Raw genomic sequence first — 14,199 nt, 5'->3', positions numbered from 1 at the left:
TGCAAAGAAACAAAGGTCAAAATAAACGGTTCAGCATAATTGATTTCAAACACCTGACGTTGTTGCCGTCTGTAATCTGGTGACATCCAGGTGAGATCGTACTGAACACAGCCTGAAAACTAAAAGACTACCGCTCGAGTTTTATTGTAGTTCAGTGATGAGTCCATGTGTTTCTTTTTATTTCTGCTTCAGACTCTCTGCTGTTCTTCTTCCTCCCACTCCCTCTGCCCGGATCATCTGTTAAATCTTCTCTAGTTCAACAACTTCGTCCTTAAAAACTTTTTGCTTGAACTTTGTGCTGCATACTGTAGACATGGATGTCAAACACACAGTACCAGACCAGCACAGGGCCTCATCTGCCCGCCTGGAAGCTGCCAAAAAACTAAAATTCCAAAGAAGGTGATAAAGTTCGGTTAGTTTTAAATCGTCTTACTGACAAAGATGATAGCCTGCCATACACTAAAGTAAAAGACAAGTCATTATATGATAGAGTTCTTTTGTTTGTTTTTTTATTGACAATATTTCATTAAATAATAAAGCCTCTATTTCTTGCAGCTGGTCCACAGTATTATAAAAAAAAATTGAGAGAAGTTGTGTTTTGGGCAACGAGCTGACTGGGATTTTTCTGTAGTTCTACAAATTTCATCCTTAATCTTTTTTTACAGGTTATTAAGCCAGATTAGATCAAATTGGGCTTCATGTGGCCCACAGTGTAAAACAAGTTTGATGTCCTGCTACAGACTGAATATTCAGGACAGTCACATCCACGCTCGCTGCTTTCTGATCTCCACATTTTCAAGATTTGTTGTTTTGGAGAATGCAAAGACAAACACCAGCTGATTAGTGATGAGCAACAGAATTACAAAATGCAAGAATTTCACCGACTGAAACTGAAGCAGACGTCTCAGTCGGTCTCCTCTGCAGAGCCAGCTGTACGTCACCTATTTAAAAGATAAAAGCTGTTTTCTATAGTTGGCTGTAAATATTTATTTCTGCTGTAAAGTTAAATATTTTAACATGTTAACGTTTAACGAGCAATTTTTTTTACTCATTTATAGATTTTATTTTATTGACCTGGTTCTGTTGGATGTTTCTTGAATTTCTTGTTTTGTTTGTTCTTTGCTTTCATTCATTTTGGATTTTTTGGTCCATCAACTCTACTTGTGGCCGACATTATTTTACATCTATACCACTTAAAAAGCCGCAGTAGGTGTTTTGTTCTGGTACAGCAGCAGTTTGAAAAACTGAGTGGACACCAGAATAAACTATAATCACACGGAGAATGAAAACCAGTATAAGCAAAGAAGTTTGGTGTTAGTGGAATAAACTCTTGCAGAAGAGAGAATCACTTCTTCGTGCAAAGGCCACGACGGCTGACGAGAAATTTAGCAGAGATGTTTGACTGCCTGGAACATTCATCAAGCATTGATTCAGTGCTGATGTGTGACTGAGCCTTTAAAGTGATGGTTAAGGTGGAAGCTCGGTCTTTATTTTCCAGAAAATGGAAGAGTAATAATACTGCTACAAGACAGTTTATTAATATTGTTTATCAACTCAACTCTATTCACTGGTTTATGTCAAGGAGAAAATCGAGTAAAGGTTTCAACAGTCCCTGGGAATGCAAAGTTTAAAGAAAGCAGGATTTTGAACTACATTAAATAAGATTTACAGCACCTGCCAACAACCGGCTGGAAATGCAGACATTCAGACGTTTAAATCTTTGTAGCTGGGATTTAAATCCACAATAACTCCATAGGAAACATCTAAATACTGGGCACGACTGACACTGCGCTGTTATCTAAATTAAATCTGGGCTAGAAGAATAGTTGATAGTAGACGTCTAACAGGAAGTGAGCTTTGGCACGAGGAGGCTCAAGTTCTCCCCTGTTTAAGCTGCAGCTGTGCTGCTGATGCCTCCCAGTTCCACCTTTTAAATGACAGGTAAAGGTGAGAACCACCCCACAGCGAAAACACTGTGGGCACCGTCTCTACAGCGTTAACGTGCCCTGACACAGGAAGTAAAGCCTTCCTTTTTGCAACTTCCTAACCTTTGCATCTAAAGTGGGAATCAGTGGAATAATCAGAAAGCTCATTATTCCACAGAGACGGTCACTTCTGATTGAACAACTTCAATCGTGTGTTGGTTTTTCTCCGTCTTAAAAAGGCATCTGACACATTAACCCATGACATGAACTTTCTAAGCTTACTGCAGGATTTTATTAGAAAAAATAAGTTTAAATCGTATCTAATTGGGAAATGTGATGTTGTTCTCCAATAATGAAAAGTAACCTCTGACAGGTGTTCCACAGGGTTCTGTCCTCAGCCCACTTCTGCTTGTTATAAGCAGTTATAAATATAAATGGACTACAGCCACGTCCTGGTGCAGGTTTACAGAGGGGACACCCAGCATTTAGAAAACAGACTTTAAGCAGCTTGGAAAGAAAAGTGACTGGATTTCTTAAAGTTTCTTGAAGTTGATCTTTGCTCAGCGACGGCCTTCTTTTCTTGTATCGTGAGGTTAGATGGAGGAACTTTTGTAGTGGAGAGGGTGGGTGAAACCTTCACCCTGATTCGCTGCTTCGGGTTGTTACTTTATTAATCCTTATGGCGGTTTCCGTGGCTGTGATGTCATCCACTACGGGCAGCTGTTGTGGAGAAATGGCAAAAACTGAGTCGTTTGGCTGGCATCTCCTGTTCAGCTTCAGTGAGAGTCCTGCCTGAAAAGTTCGTCACCCATTTTTCCTGACTGTCCTCGGCTGTGACGTCTTCCTGTTCTTGTTTGTATTGTCTAGACTGGGAAATATAAGTTTGTGTTAGGGAAGTATGGAATTTTTGGAGTTGTCTTACTTTTCCTTAAATGTGAGCTTAGCCTTGTCCACAAACCCAAAAATGTCTTCTAACATAGGAGAGAGTATGGGTTTGAGTTCCTGCAGAATCTGATCTTGTTGTGGAGTGCATCTATAGTGACCCGTCCCATCCTTTCACCTAGAAGTTGGTTTTGTGCTCTCCACAGAAACAACGCCATTCTGTGTCGCCTCACCGTGGATCCAAGGTGCAAACTCTTGGAAATAAGTCTGCTTTGTGTGCATCTTAGGTGGAAACGGAGATGGTTTCTATAATCTGCTAGTTTCCTTGATTCTTGATTTTCATACTCCAGTCGAAGGGTGTTCCTCCCTGAGTGCAAGGCACGGTACTCTAAAGAGCCTCGAAAGAAAAGCGACTGGACTTCTTAACGTTTTGTGAAACTTTGCTTTTCTCCGTCCTTAAAACAGGCAAATAAGTTAAAGATTCACGTGTGAGCCACAGCACAAGTTACAGAGCTACAATATCTGATTTATGTTAGTTTCAGGAAGCACACAAAGAAGGTGCCCAGGCTGCAAAAGTACATTTATAAAGATATAAGAGACTCTGTCAGCTCACATTTGTTTTTCCCATTTACATTATGATGCGGTGTCACGGTCACCTGCAGCAGTTAATCCTCCTGTAATGGTTTACAGTCAGGAAACTTTGGATACTGTTGGGTTGCACATTTGCAATTTTATAGCTTTGTTCAATAAAAGGCGGAGCTTCTATTGAAAACTGCACGGCTGCTTAGACCCTGACTGGGTTAAAGGGAACCAGTTTGTGAATCAGTCGTTAATATCTGCTGCCTCCTGTTTTAGGTACTTTATTATGCTGCACGCTCTGGGTGTGTTGTTTGTGTCTACAGTGAAGTTTATCTGATTTTGTGCATGAATGCATTCTGTAAGCAGATTACACAGATTACCAAAAGAGAACTGTTTGTTTTTAATGAGGGAAAGAGATTCAGTTCATCTATTGGTCAATTACAGCTAAAGTTTCATCAGCAGCAGCGAAATTCAGCAGTAACCCCCAAAAAAAGGTTCCTTCTGCTCAACAATTTATCCTAATTTACTACAGACATGAAGCACCTGTCCCACCTGTCCCCAGGTGTTGCTCCTCTGGTGTTTCAGGAAACTGAAATGGAGCCAGTCTGAGTTTAAGAGCGCCGTGACTCTTGAGCCTGGCTCTGGAGATCAGATGCAGGGTTAGTGTTCTCCTCTCATGTCCACACAGGAAGCAGAATTATCAAACTGCAGATCGTGTCCTTGCACCACGTAGTGTATCATCTCCTGTAAATGCGCTCGGTCACTCTGGGTTTGTGTGGAAATGTTCACGGCGGTTGTGAGACTACAGCAGCTCAGCACCTTTAGAAATGCTGATTATTACAGTGTGGAAAACTTTTAGAATTTGACACAAATAAAACTAGAAAAAGGGAAAACAACAAAACAGGATTTAGGCACATAAATAAAATTGAGCTCTGGGCCTAAATCTGCGTGTGCTCGAGTCACCAGTGGAAAGCAGCTTTTGTGTGCAGCAAACAGGAACACCCACCAGAAAGACTCCCGACTGATGAGAAGCTCCTCGCACTGCTCAAACCTGTCCTTTCTCCCTCTGGGTTTCAGAAGTGCGAGGCGGGATGATGTCGGTGGTGATGGTGGGCCAGCTGCCCGCTGCTGGCCTTGTCTCTCAGCATGGTTAGTGCAGTGTTGGAGAAATCCCTCAGGATGTCCACGGTCTCCCGCTGGAGCTGCAGGGACTCCTGCACGAATTCATGCTGGCTCTCCACGAGCAGCTGGACCGATTGAGCCAACGTCTCCAGAGACTGAGACACCGAGGTCAGGAGCATCCTGCTGGCCCGCTGCTGCTGCAGGCTTTGAGACGCCACCTGGGCGACCTGCTCGTGTGCCCTGCGTGAGGACGCTCCAGCTGGGAGAGGGTCCGATAGGCTTGAGCCTGAGGTGGGAGCACTGCGTGGAAAGATGGAGGAGGAGGGAGGAGGCTGGCTTCGAGAAGAAGAGGAAATAGTGGCAGAGGTGACTGTTGAGAACGCGGAGGAAGCTTCAGGTGGTGGAATTGAGGTAGAAGGTCGAGGGTGAGAGGAAGCACCATTGGCTGCAGCAGGTGCAGAGGAAGATGATGGAGGAGGGAATGAAGAGGGAGCAGGGAGGGCGGAGCCAGGTCTGTTGGAGGTGCTGGGGGACCGTGATGGTGGGGGGACAACAGAGGATGAAGCAGCTTCTGAATCAGAAGCCAAAGGAAAGCCAGAGGACGTGGAAGCCACTGAGGAGGAGGAAGGTCCGGGTGGAGGTCTGCTGGAGGAGGAGGAGTTCTGGATGGTTTGGCTCTGGCCGTTGCTGCTTCGGGAGTACGTGTAGACGGGCTTCACCCTCATCAGGGCGTTATCGGGCAGAGGATCGAGGGAGGTGGGGGGTGGCCGGACGGAGGAAGGGTAGGAGAACATGGAGTCGTCGTTTTCATCAAAATCCATCATTTGTTCTGTGAAGGACAAACGCCACAGGAGGATCAGTTTATTCTTTAAAGGAGCAGCACTGAAACATGCAGGGTGATGCAAACTCTCATTACTGTCATTGATGCTGTCACCAGATTAAAACGAGGACAGAAGAAACCGCACCGTTGAGATGTTTACATCGTGTTTCTACACGCAGTAAACCATCTTTGTTTCTCCACATTTTACAGGAATTTCTAAGAAACGCACAAATCTAGAAGATGAATGTTCAGGGTTTTCATTTCTTATTCCTCACTTCACTGCCTCCATCAGATTATGGCCGAGGCTCAGGTATGACATTCATGCTTGTGCCAAATGAAAGCAGGAAGTTTACAGGACCTCACAACATTTTCAAACACCCACGTCATGCCTGATTCATATTCATTTAATGCACATTATGTATGATTTTTAACACTTGCAGCCAAACGTTGGACTGCATGGTTTAAAAAATAAGTATCAACAGTGTCCTTACCTCCATCGTCACCCAGGTCAAAGTCAGACGAGGAGTGGAAAGGATCTCCTGCAAAAACATGAGAACGTCATGAAAATGTCCAAGAAGGCCTCAAGAAGGCTTTGACATCTGAACTGGATATAAGAACTTTTTTTTCTCTTCTTAAACAATCGATTTGTACGTCGGTGACAATGGGAGATCAGTCTCACAACCAACCGTTTCATATTTATATTAAATGTAAAACAGGACCCTGAAGCTCCATGGTTTACACCTCAGAGTCTGGTCCAAATAACCCTCGATCGAGCTGCCAGAGCTTTTTCTTTACTCACCACCAAGTTCTTTTTCAGGTGAGGAGAGAGGTGAAATTTCAAAAGAGGGTCCTCCTGATAAAGTGTGAGTGCCGTCTGTCAGACTGAGGTAGGAGTAGGGGGAACTGCTGGAGGGTAGCCCTTTACTGCACATCTTTGAGAAGTCGTCGTCTTCTCCCAGGTCCAGGTCGCTGTCGCCGTCTGAAAACCAACACATGAAATCTGAGTAAATTCTGATACTCTGACTGGACGGATCCTCATAGATATATCTGATGCCTTTTTTTAAATATCACTGTAACCTCCTCTCTCAGTTTTACACTGACCACGCTAACAATGCAGCACCATCCTGCAAAGTGAAATGCCTTTGAGAGGCAGCGGACAGAGCGCATCTGCTGATTGGCTGCCAGTAATGTGATCAGCTTCCAGCTGCAGCAGCAAAGAATACATCAGACAGATTACTTAGTTCAGGAAGTCAGTTTGTGCATGCAGTGTTTTCCTTAGCCTCTAGGGGCAGTGCTGAGTACAACGCTTCTCTAGACTTTCAGCACTTGACCCAGGAAGTACACAGCCCCCGGCAGGCTGATAAAAACACTTTCTAACCACAGTTTGTGTACACAGCACATTAAATCTGTAATAAAATAAACAACAGAACACACACACTGAAGCCACAGCAATATGAAATATACACCAGTGTCAGTGATGCACGACGCTGTAACTCGAGTCAGTTGTAAAATCAGCTGTACGAATTTAGACCAGTTTTTACAGCCACCTAGCAGGATGCAGAGCATCTCTGCTGCCAGAAGGTGGCGTTAATGCGCCGTGAAGCTGTCGAACAACAGATCACCTCACTAGCAGGTGCTGGGTCACTGACAGCTGAGTGGCACAGTGAGAAAAACCAGGAGAAACCTGTGAAGTCGAGACAAACTTCTGAAAAACAAACAAAAATGAGGTCTGGTTGAAATGCCAACGCGTGCAGTGACATGACGGCAGCTTGGGGTGAGACTAATCTCTGAAGAACATCAGCCTTTTATGAGGTAAAAAGGACTATTACATTAAAGAATTTATAAAGCAGTGAAGTGAAACTAAACTAACACGTGTTTTCATCACGGGCTGGATGGCATCATCTTGTTTCCTTTCCTAAAGGATGGATTTTAGTGCATCCTTTGCGAAAGGAGGCAGCAGTGAAGCGCCTTTCCTTCGGATTTGGAGAGTTGAACAGCTGTTATTGTGGCTGAAACTCTGATACTTCTGGGTCACTTCACTCACTTAGAAACCTTCCCAAGAAAGAAAATGGACAATCTGATTAAACCCTGAGTTGCTCTATGCCTCGCCTCACCTCCTCTAGGACTCATCATCAGTATCTTATGGACCATCCTCTCCACGGGGCCCAGTTTCTTCTTCCTCAGGGTTGTGCCGTTGGGACCCCGCAGCGCTGCAATGCGTCGCTTCCCATCACATTTGAGGTCTGCCCATTTCTTCATGATCTGACGCACCTGAGTGGAAACAAAACCTTTGAGGAGTGCTGAGTGACATATCGCATCCATCACACTGCCTGCAACTGCTGCAAGTTCTTAAACTACTGTCGACAATCCGCCGGTCGTTTATGAAGCACAAACGATAAAAAAAATAAATCTATCGCATCCTGAAGTGAAGACTTTCAGCTTATGTGATTGTTAAGTTTGGTATGAGTATAACTGCAAAGGTTTTATACAGCCTTTGTGTTCAAACAGCAGAGGGCAGCATGGTGTGGCAGGACTGAATGGCCTTATCTATTAATTCGCTCATCTGGGAGAACTGATTCTTTTTACATGACTTTGAATAAATTAATAACGTAATGCAGAAAAACAAAACGTTGAAGGACAGATCAGGGCTTCTCTGAACTGTGCCAACTTCACAAATCATCTTTCGAAGGACTTTCTGGAGCTGAGAATGATGTAAAACAAACCTCTCTGTGATTCTCTCCCAGACCGTTGATCTGATTGGTGATCTCGACCCACGTCTGTTTCTTCGTTTCAGCCGACACACCTTGGTTAAACTTCCCTACAGAGAGAACGAATCAGTCTCAAGTATTAAATCACAGCAGTGCTGTAAAAGGTGACCCACGTGCTCCCTCTGCTGGTAAGGATCTTTAAAAGCACAGTGCACTAAAAACAGAGAGAGGGCAGACTGACCAGTAAAACATCCTGTAACTTCACAATAAAATCAAATGTTATGTTTGACATCTGACTGATTGTATCAGTGGTGTCAGGGGTTCCTGAACTAAACAATATTAAAAAATGTCCCTGTGTTTTAACTGCCCAAACGCCGTGATGACAAAAACAAAAGGATGGAGGGATTCTGACTGCAGCCTCTCTGAGCAGGACGACAGAGCAGCATCAGAAGCAGCTCTCCACCTGCTGCCAGTCGGCTGGAGTGCATTTTGCAGCAGAATACAGATCACTGTCACCAAATGCAGCCCAAGGTGGCGAAGCTGGCATCCATCAGCCTATGTGATGAGAGATTTGAGGAGCTCAACACTCGCATGATAAACACGACCAACAGGACGGTCAGTAGGTCGTACCAGAATGGCCTCAACGGCACACGTTTTATTACGAACAGCTCCTCAAAGACTTTCCTCCTAAATAGAAAAGAACTAATCTACTTTTTTATTCCTACTCACTGAGGATGATGTATCTGTTCCTCTTCACCGCCTCCAGCAGCAGCTTGACCTCAGTGAAGGAGAACCTCGTTTTGGCTTTCAATGCTCCTTTTACTCCTCCCACCCTCAGTTCCTCATCGTCCTCACGCCACGTGGCTGACATGGCTCCACCGCTGCCTCGGACGGCCCACTAAAACAGAGACCGAGTCCAAATTCACCGCCCTCCACGACTAGCTGATCCTGATCCAGCTGCCAGTCGGGACTAGACACGCCTGGCTGACTGCACAGGACCTGCAGAAAAAACACAAAGGAAAAAACGATGGAGGATAAAATGAATTATAAGCAGGCAGAAATAGCATCTCTGCTTCATAAGCATACAAAATATTTCCCTCCGTTTAAAAACTATTCCTTATTATTGCTCTAAATAAGCTCCTTAATAAGCTTTTGTGCAGATCAAAGTTTATCTTTTCATTTTATACAAAATAACTTTAAATTTCAGCATAAACAGATGAGTACATTTTGACTAATGTGAGATTTAATCCATGTAAGATAATAACATCATTGAGTTACACTCAACAGTCTCCTAACCCTCGCTCTTATTCTGAAAATTCAGTCATTGCTAATCAGCTAGTTGTGCTGCTTCCTGTCTCATATTTTCCCATGCTGTGATGCAGGCCTGGGTCGGATGGACTCCATGACTCGATTTGACTGATCAGATTTACACTGCAAACGAGCACCACCTAAATGTGCATGTGGTCATCAAAGTAACGTGGCTGAAAGTCTTGTGATGTCATGTTTATATAACACAAACACAAAAAGAGGATTTCGAGGTGATGCTACACCTGCTGCTCAGTCTCTGGCTTTCTGTCAGACTCGGGGACCAGAGTGTTGGATGTTGTGTGGCTATTTGTGGCCGAGATTCAAAAATAGCAGTTTTGATTTCTTTGAAGGAGACAATCTCATGACTCAGCGAGCAACGCCACAGCCTGGCCAGTCACCAGCATGCAGTCTGTCGACGTCACATTTTTGCAACTAGGGCTGGTTATCGTCAAGGATTTCCATGACCGATTCAATTCTGATTCACAAGGTGCCGATATGATTCAATTTGATTTTGACTCAGACAGTCAGAAATATTATAATTCTGATCATTTAGCCGTACATCCATATTTTATATCTATGTATAAAAACAAGGCTGACACTGTGAGACTTCATCAGAGGTGTGAGCAGATGCCTTTGTGTCAAAGTAACTGAGGATAAAACACAAAAACATGAAGCAGATTTTCCTGTCCTGGCTTTTTATAGCAGAAAACCTTAAAATATTCTGCAATAGAAAAAAAAACTGAAGAAAACCATGAATCAACATCTGAACATGACCTGATGCTGCTGAAGTGAAGCAGAGCAAAGTTACAGAGGTTTGATGAGAGACACAACTGAGGGTTTTGCAATTTGACATCATTTGTAAAAGTTTACATTTCTTTAGGATCGAACACAAACGAGGCTTCTTGTCGGAGGTCACGTGTGGCAGACAGCGCTGTACACAACGGTAGACTGGTGTGTAGTAAGCTAGCGAATAATCCAGAAAACAGATTTTTGATGCTAAACTGGTCTCTGAGTACAGAGAGAGAGAGAGAGAGAGAGAGAGAGAGAGAGAGAGAGAGAGCTGTGCAGGAAGTGTAATTTTATCGTGGTGGAAGCAAAACTGCCAAAACAAGAGTGTATCCATGACGATGTTTCTAAACGTGAAGCGGTTTTGATTACCTGCTTTTTAATCGTTTGCGGTTTTAGCTGTTGGTGGTTGTTGAAATAGTTTCGTTAGCTTTAACCTGAGATTCTGGCATTTCTGGAAAAATACATTTATATTTAAGTCGACTCAGGATTTAATGAATCCATATCGCATTATTCAAACTGAAATCGATTTGAATCGGAAAATCTATTTTTTAAACCCAACCCTACTTGCAACCCCCACTGAACAGGTACTAAAAAAGTAACCAGTACCAGGTACTACTACCTAATGGAAAAACCTAACAACAGAGTTAAGACGAGTAGATACCAGCGGAAAAGAGGCGTAACTACTGTCTTGGATCACGGGAAGTGATAGCAGTCCCATTCCTCCAAGCTTTGTATGTTAATGGCCAGCCAAGTATATCTGCCCACTCAAGTTTATAATAATAATAATAATGGAGTGGATTTATATAGCGCTTTTCAAGGCACCCAAAGCGCTTTACAATACCACTATTCATTCACTCTCACATACACACTGGTGGAGGCAGCTACAGTTGTAGCCACAGCTGCCTGGGGCAGACTGACAGAAGCGAGGCTGCCATATTGCGCCATCGGCTCACTCTAGTGAGCATTTAGAGCACTGGTACACCTAATACGTTCATATTACAAGCTACCAAGCTGTGGAGTGAGTAGTTTCTGTAGGAATCTGAGCAATATTGTTTTTTTCCCCTATTGTGAGCTGTTGTTTCTTCTAAGTCTGTGAAGCCATTAAATTTCTTCAGACAAAAGAAAAAAATCAAAACATTTTTATTCACTGGACCAATTTTCTGGTCCCAGCGGCACTAACTGATCCACTGAAACAAATATATTTGAAGTGATGAATATAGAATTTGGCATTTTCTTTTTACAAGTTGTGAGACAAAACTTTCTTCATACAGTTTCATAAATATTTCATGCATGTTTCAAGTATGTTCCCAATTTTAAAAATGACTGCAGAAGCAGGTAGTCCAGTCATCCACTGGCACTTTTAAATGTACCCGCAGCTCACAATTTAAAGGTTACAAAATTATGTTCTCAAAAATCCTTCTACATACTTTCAAAAAAAAAAAATACAAATTTAGCGACTGCGACGAATTCATATAAAACTGGACTTCACAGATGTTATCACCTGAGCCACAGCTGTGCAGCTGAACCGAACCTACGTCTCCTCCTTTGACACACAAGACTTCTGAGAAATGGATTTTATGTTGTGAAAACTTAATTTTAATTAGCAACACAGACAAAAAGTGCTGCATGCGTAGCAGACTGTGGACTGTTTTCAGGGTGACTGAACCATAAACAGCCAGTGCAGATTTCAGGAAAACCACCTGCAGTGTTGGACAGGGGCCGCTTTCATGGCTGTGGACGAGAACATCTCGTTTTTCCTTCAGCTCGTGTCCCCATACTGCCCCCTCCTGGCTGGACTTTAACATACACGAACACTGATAGATGACTGTTTTCCTGTCTTTCAGAAATTATTCTTTTTCTACTTTCTGAGGAAACCTAAAGACACCCACACGTGTGTGTAGGAAATTCCTCTACATACACATGTATGTGTGTATCCATATATCAAGCAGTTACAAAGTAAGTAACCATGTCAGTGCAGCTTTTATTAGTTACTTTGTTTCTTTTAGTTAATCTGTTGAATTCTGTTTACGTCACGGAGTTCGGACCGGCGCTGATTGGCTGGCTGTAAACATCCACGAGAGCGTACTAATGTTCCAGATCTCATTAAATACCTGATAAACATTGCGTTCTACCAGGCCACGTGACCCACGCGAACCAATCAGCTGCGACCGTGCTGTGTCTTTGTTGAGCTCGTGCCTGATGGTTCACACGGGGAGCTGCCCACCAGACTCCTCCGCGTCTGTTAGCTACGCGGGGCTGAACCGGTGCTGCGTGAAAACGACGAAACGTGCGAATCCTGCGAATTTCCGTAACCACGAGCCGGATTATCGCGAACATTACAAGCGGAGCTGTGCAGTGTCTTTGCGCTCCAACTGTCGGTGTCAGAGCTGGAGGAGACGCCTGCTAGCTCGGCGATACGCTTTTATTTCGCAGTGTAGCACGTTCGTACGCTTTGCGCGAAAACGCCGCCCGTGCGGGCTGCTATTGCGGATTCCGCGTGACGTGCAGTGTTTTTTAAAAGGCCGCATATGCTGTAAATAATTACCAGGCAAATGGCGCTGTTCTCCCCTCCTTCCTTCGTGGTTCTCCCGAAAGTTCGGAGTGACGCGAACAAGCGAATTGCGCAGACTCTATTCACGCAGCGCGTGTGGTTTTTTTCCTTCTTCTTCCTCGAACGCGCAACATTTTCAGGCCGCTGCGCGCCCCCATGTGCCGCAGAAGCGTATGCACCAGTCACTCCCATTCCCAACACACCAGTCACCAAACTCACGAAGTCTGCACGTTCAGCCACACGGTGAATATTTAATGACTACCATCACCCTCACAGCCCCTCCTCCCGCCTCACATAATTAATTAGTCCCAAAATCACGTACGCTATATTCCTGCGCACATTTTTTTATTCATTACGTTCACATTTCAACATTTCATCGTAGCAAACACACACAAGTGAGCCTCAGCTGTAGTAGTTACCTTGTAGTTACGCACATGAAGGCCTTTTTAGGTCAACATAGGTCAGCATCATCTACACTTCTATGATTTGTACTATATTACTCATCAGTACATAATTAAACAAAAAACAGCTTCTACCCAATGGACGATTTCAAACCTAGCAGCTAATAAAAAGACAGCATAGTTTACTTAAGGATCTCCCTGATTGGCTAACATTACAAACACAGACATCAAGTACAAATCATTTAGGATATGGTGACTTTTGGCATTGTCAGCAAACCTTTGATGTGCACGACTGAGAGACAGGGTCGTAAAATCAGCAACAACGTCACTTGGTGTCACCACCATTTTCTATCAACATGGAGACAGAAGGAAGATGGGAGAGGCCAGGAAGAATGCATGTTCCGCTTGCGTCCGCTTGGTGTCGCCAGAGATCCTCCATTGTGGGGAAATACGTATTTCCTTCTTCTGGGCAATACCCGACTGGGCCGACAGAGGGCGCCGTCACATACGTGTTTCATCCACAGTGGCAGATTTTGGAGAAAGTGGAATTACAGGGTTGTGTAATTTGGGACTGGACTGGTTGCTTTTCAGAACATTTTGCTGCACAGATGCGGTTATTCCCCTGTCCGTCCGGCAGATGGAAAAGGCGACGTATGGGCTCATGTTTCATAACACCACAGCAGGGACAGCCGCTCTTCACACAAATTGACGTATTTGTGTGATTGTGCTCTCTACTGCTACTGCTGGCAGTGATGGTGCTGCTGGAGTGACCCATTTTTTCCCCACAGGGACCATTAAAGGTTCCCAAGAGCTAAAGGAGGCCACGCTGAGGGGTAAAACAGAGCGTACATTGCACTGCAAACTGACTTATAATAATCATAGGTCACATTTTATACAAATAAACAAAACTACGACTTTCTATTATGATATTTGGGGAACAAACAGGAATGTTAAAATACGGGTTACGGAATAAAGAGCTCCACTTTAAACCCCTTACGGCCTCTAGATGAGTTTTACAGCACATTTCACTGTCAAAAGTGAGAAATGGGAGGTTTAAAATAACAGGGTCAGCATATTGGCACGGCACGCAAAAGCACAGTTTAATAGAAAAAGA

The 14,199-nt window shown here is 43.8% G+C and overlaps 1 protein-coding gene across 2 annotated transcripts; it reads right to left on the bottom strand.

Moving 5' to 3' along the window:
• Positions 1-3,762: 3,762 nt before the first annotated feature.
• LOC309687843 (uncharacterized protein) lies at positions 3,763-14,193 on the bottom strand. Of its 2 annotated transcripts, none has more exons than XM_082503074.1 (7): positions 13,363-14,193; positions 8,766-9,035; positions 8,052-8,146; positions 7,443-7,599; positions 6,128-6,307; positions 5,820-5,867; positions 3,763-5,337 (listed from the first exon to the last, which is right to left on the bottom strand). In XM_082503074.1, the coding sequence occupies exons 2-7, from the start codon at positions 8,905-8,907 to the stop codon at positions 4,460-4,462; spliced, it is 1,500 nt and encodes a 499-aa protein (XP_082359200.1). In that variant the 5' UTR covers positions 8,908-9,035; positions 13,363-14,193; the 3' UTR covers positions 3,763-4,459. The 2 variants fall into 2 exon arrangements, with proteins under 2 accessions (XP_082359200.1, XP_082359199.1); XM_082503073.1 differs by lacking the exon at positions 13,363-14,193 and adding an exon at positions 12,679-12,922.
• Between the last annotated feature and the right edge of the window lie 6 nt (positions 14,194-14,199).

This window comes from Aulonocara stuartgranti (genome assembly GCF_965226115.1).
Source record: "Aulonocara stuartgranti genome assembly, chromosome: 14".
Classification (NCBI taxonomy): domain Eukaryota; kingdom Metazoa; phylum Chordata; class Actinopteri; order Cichliformes; family Cichlidae; genus Aulonocara; species Aulonocara stuartgranti.
This window is presented reverse-complemented; position numbering and strand designations above follow the sequence as displayed.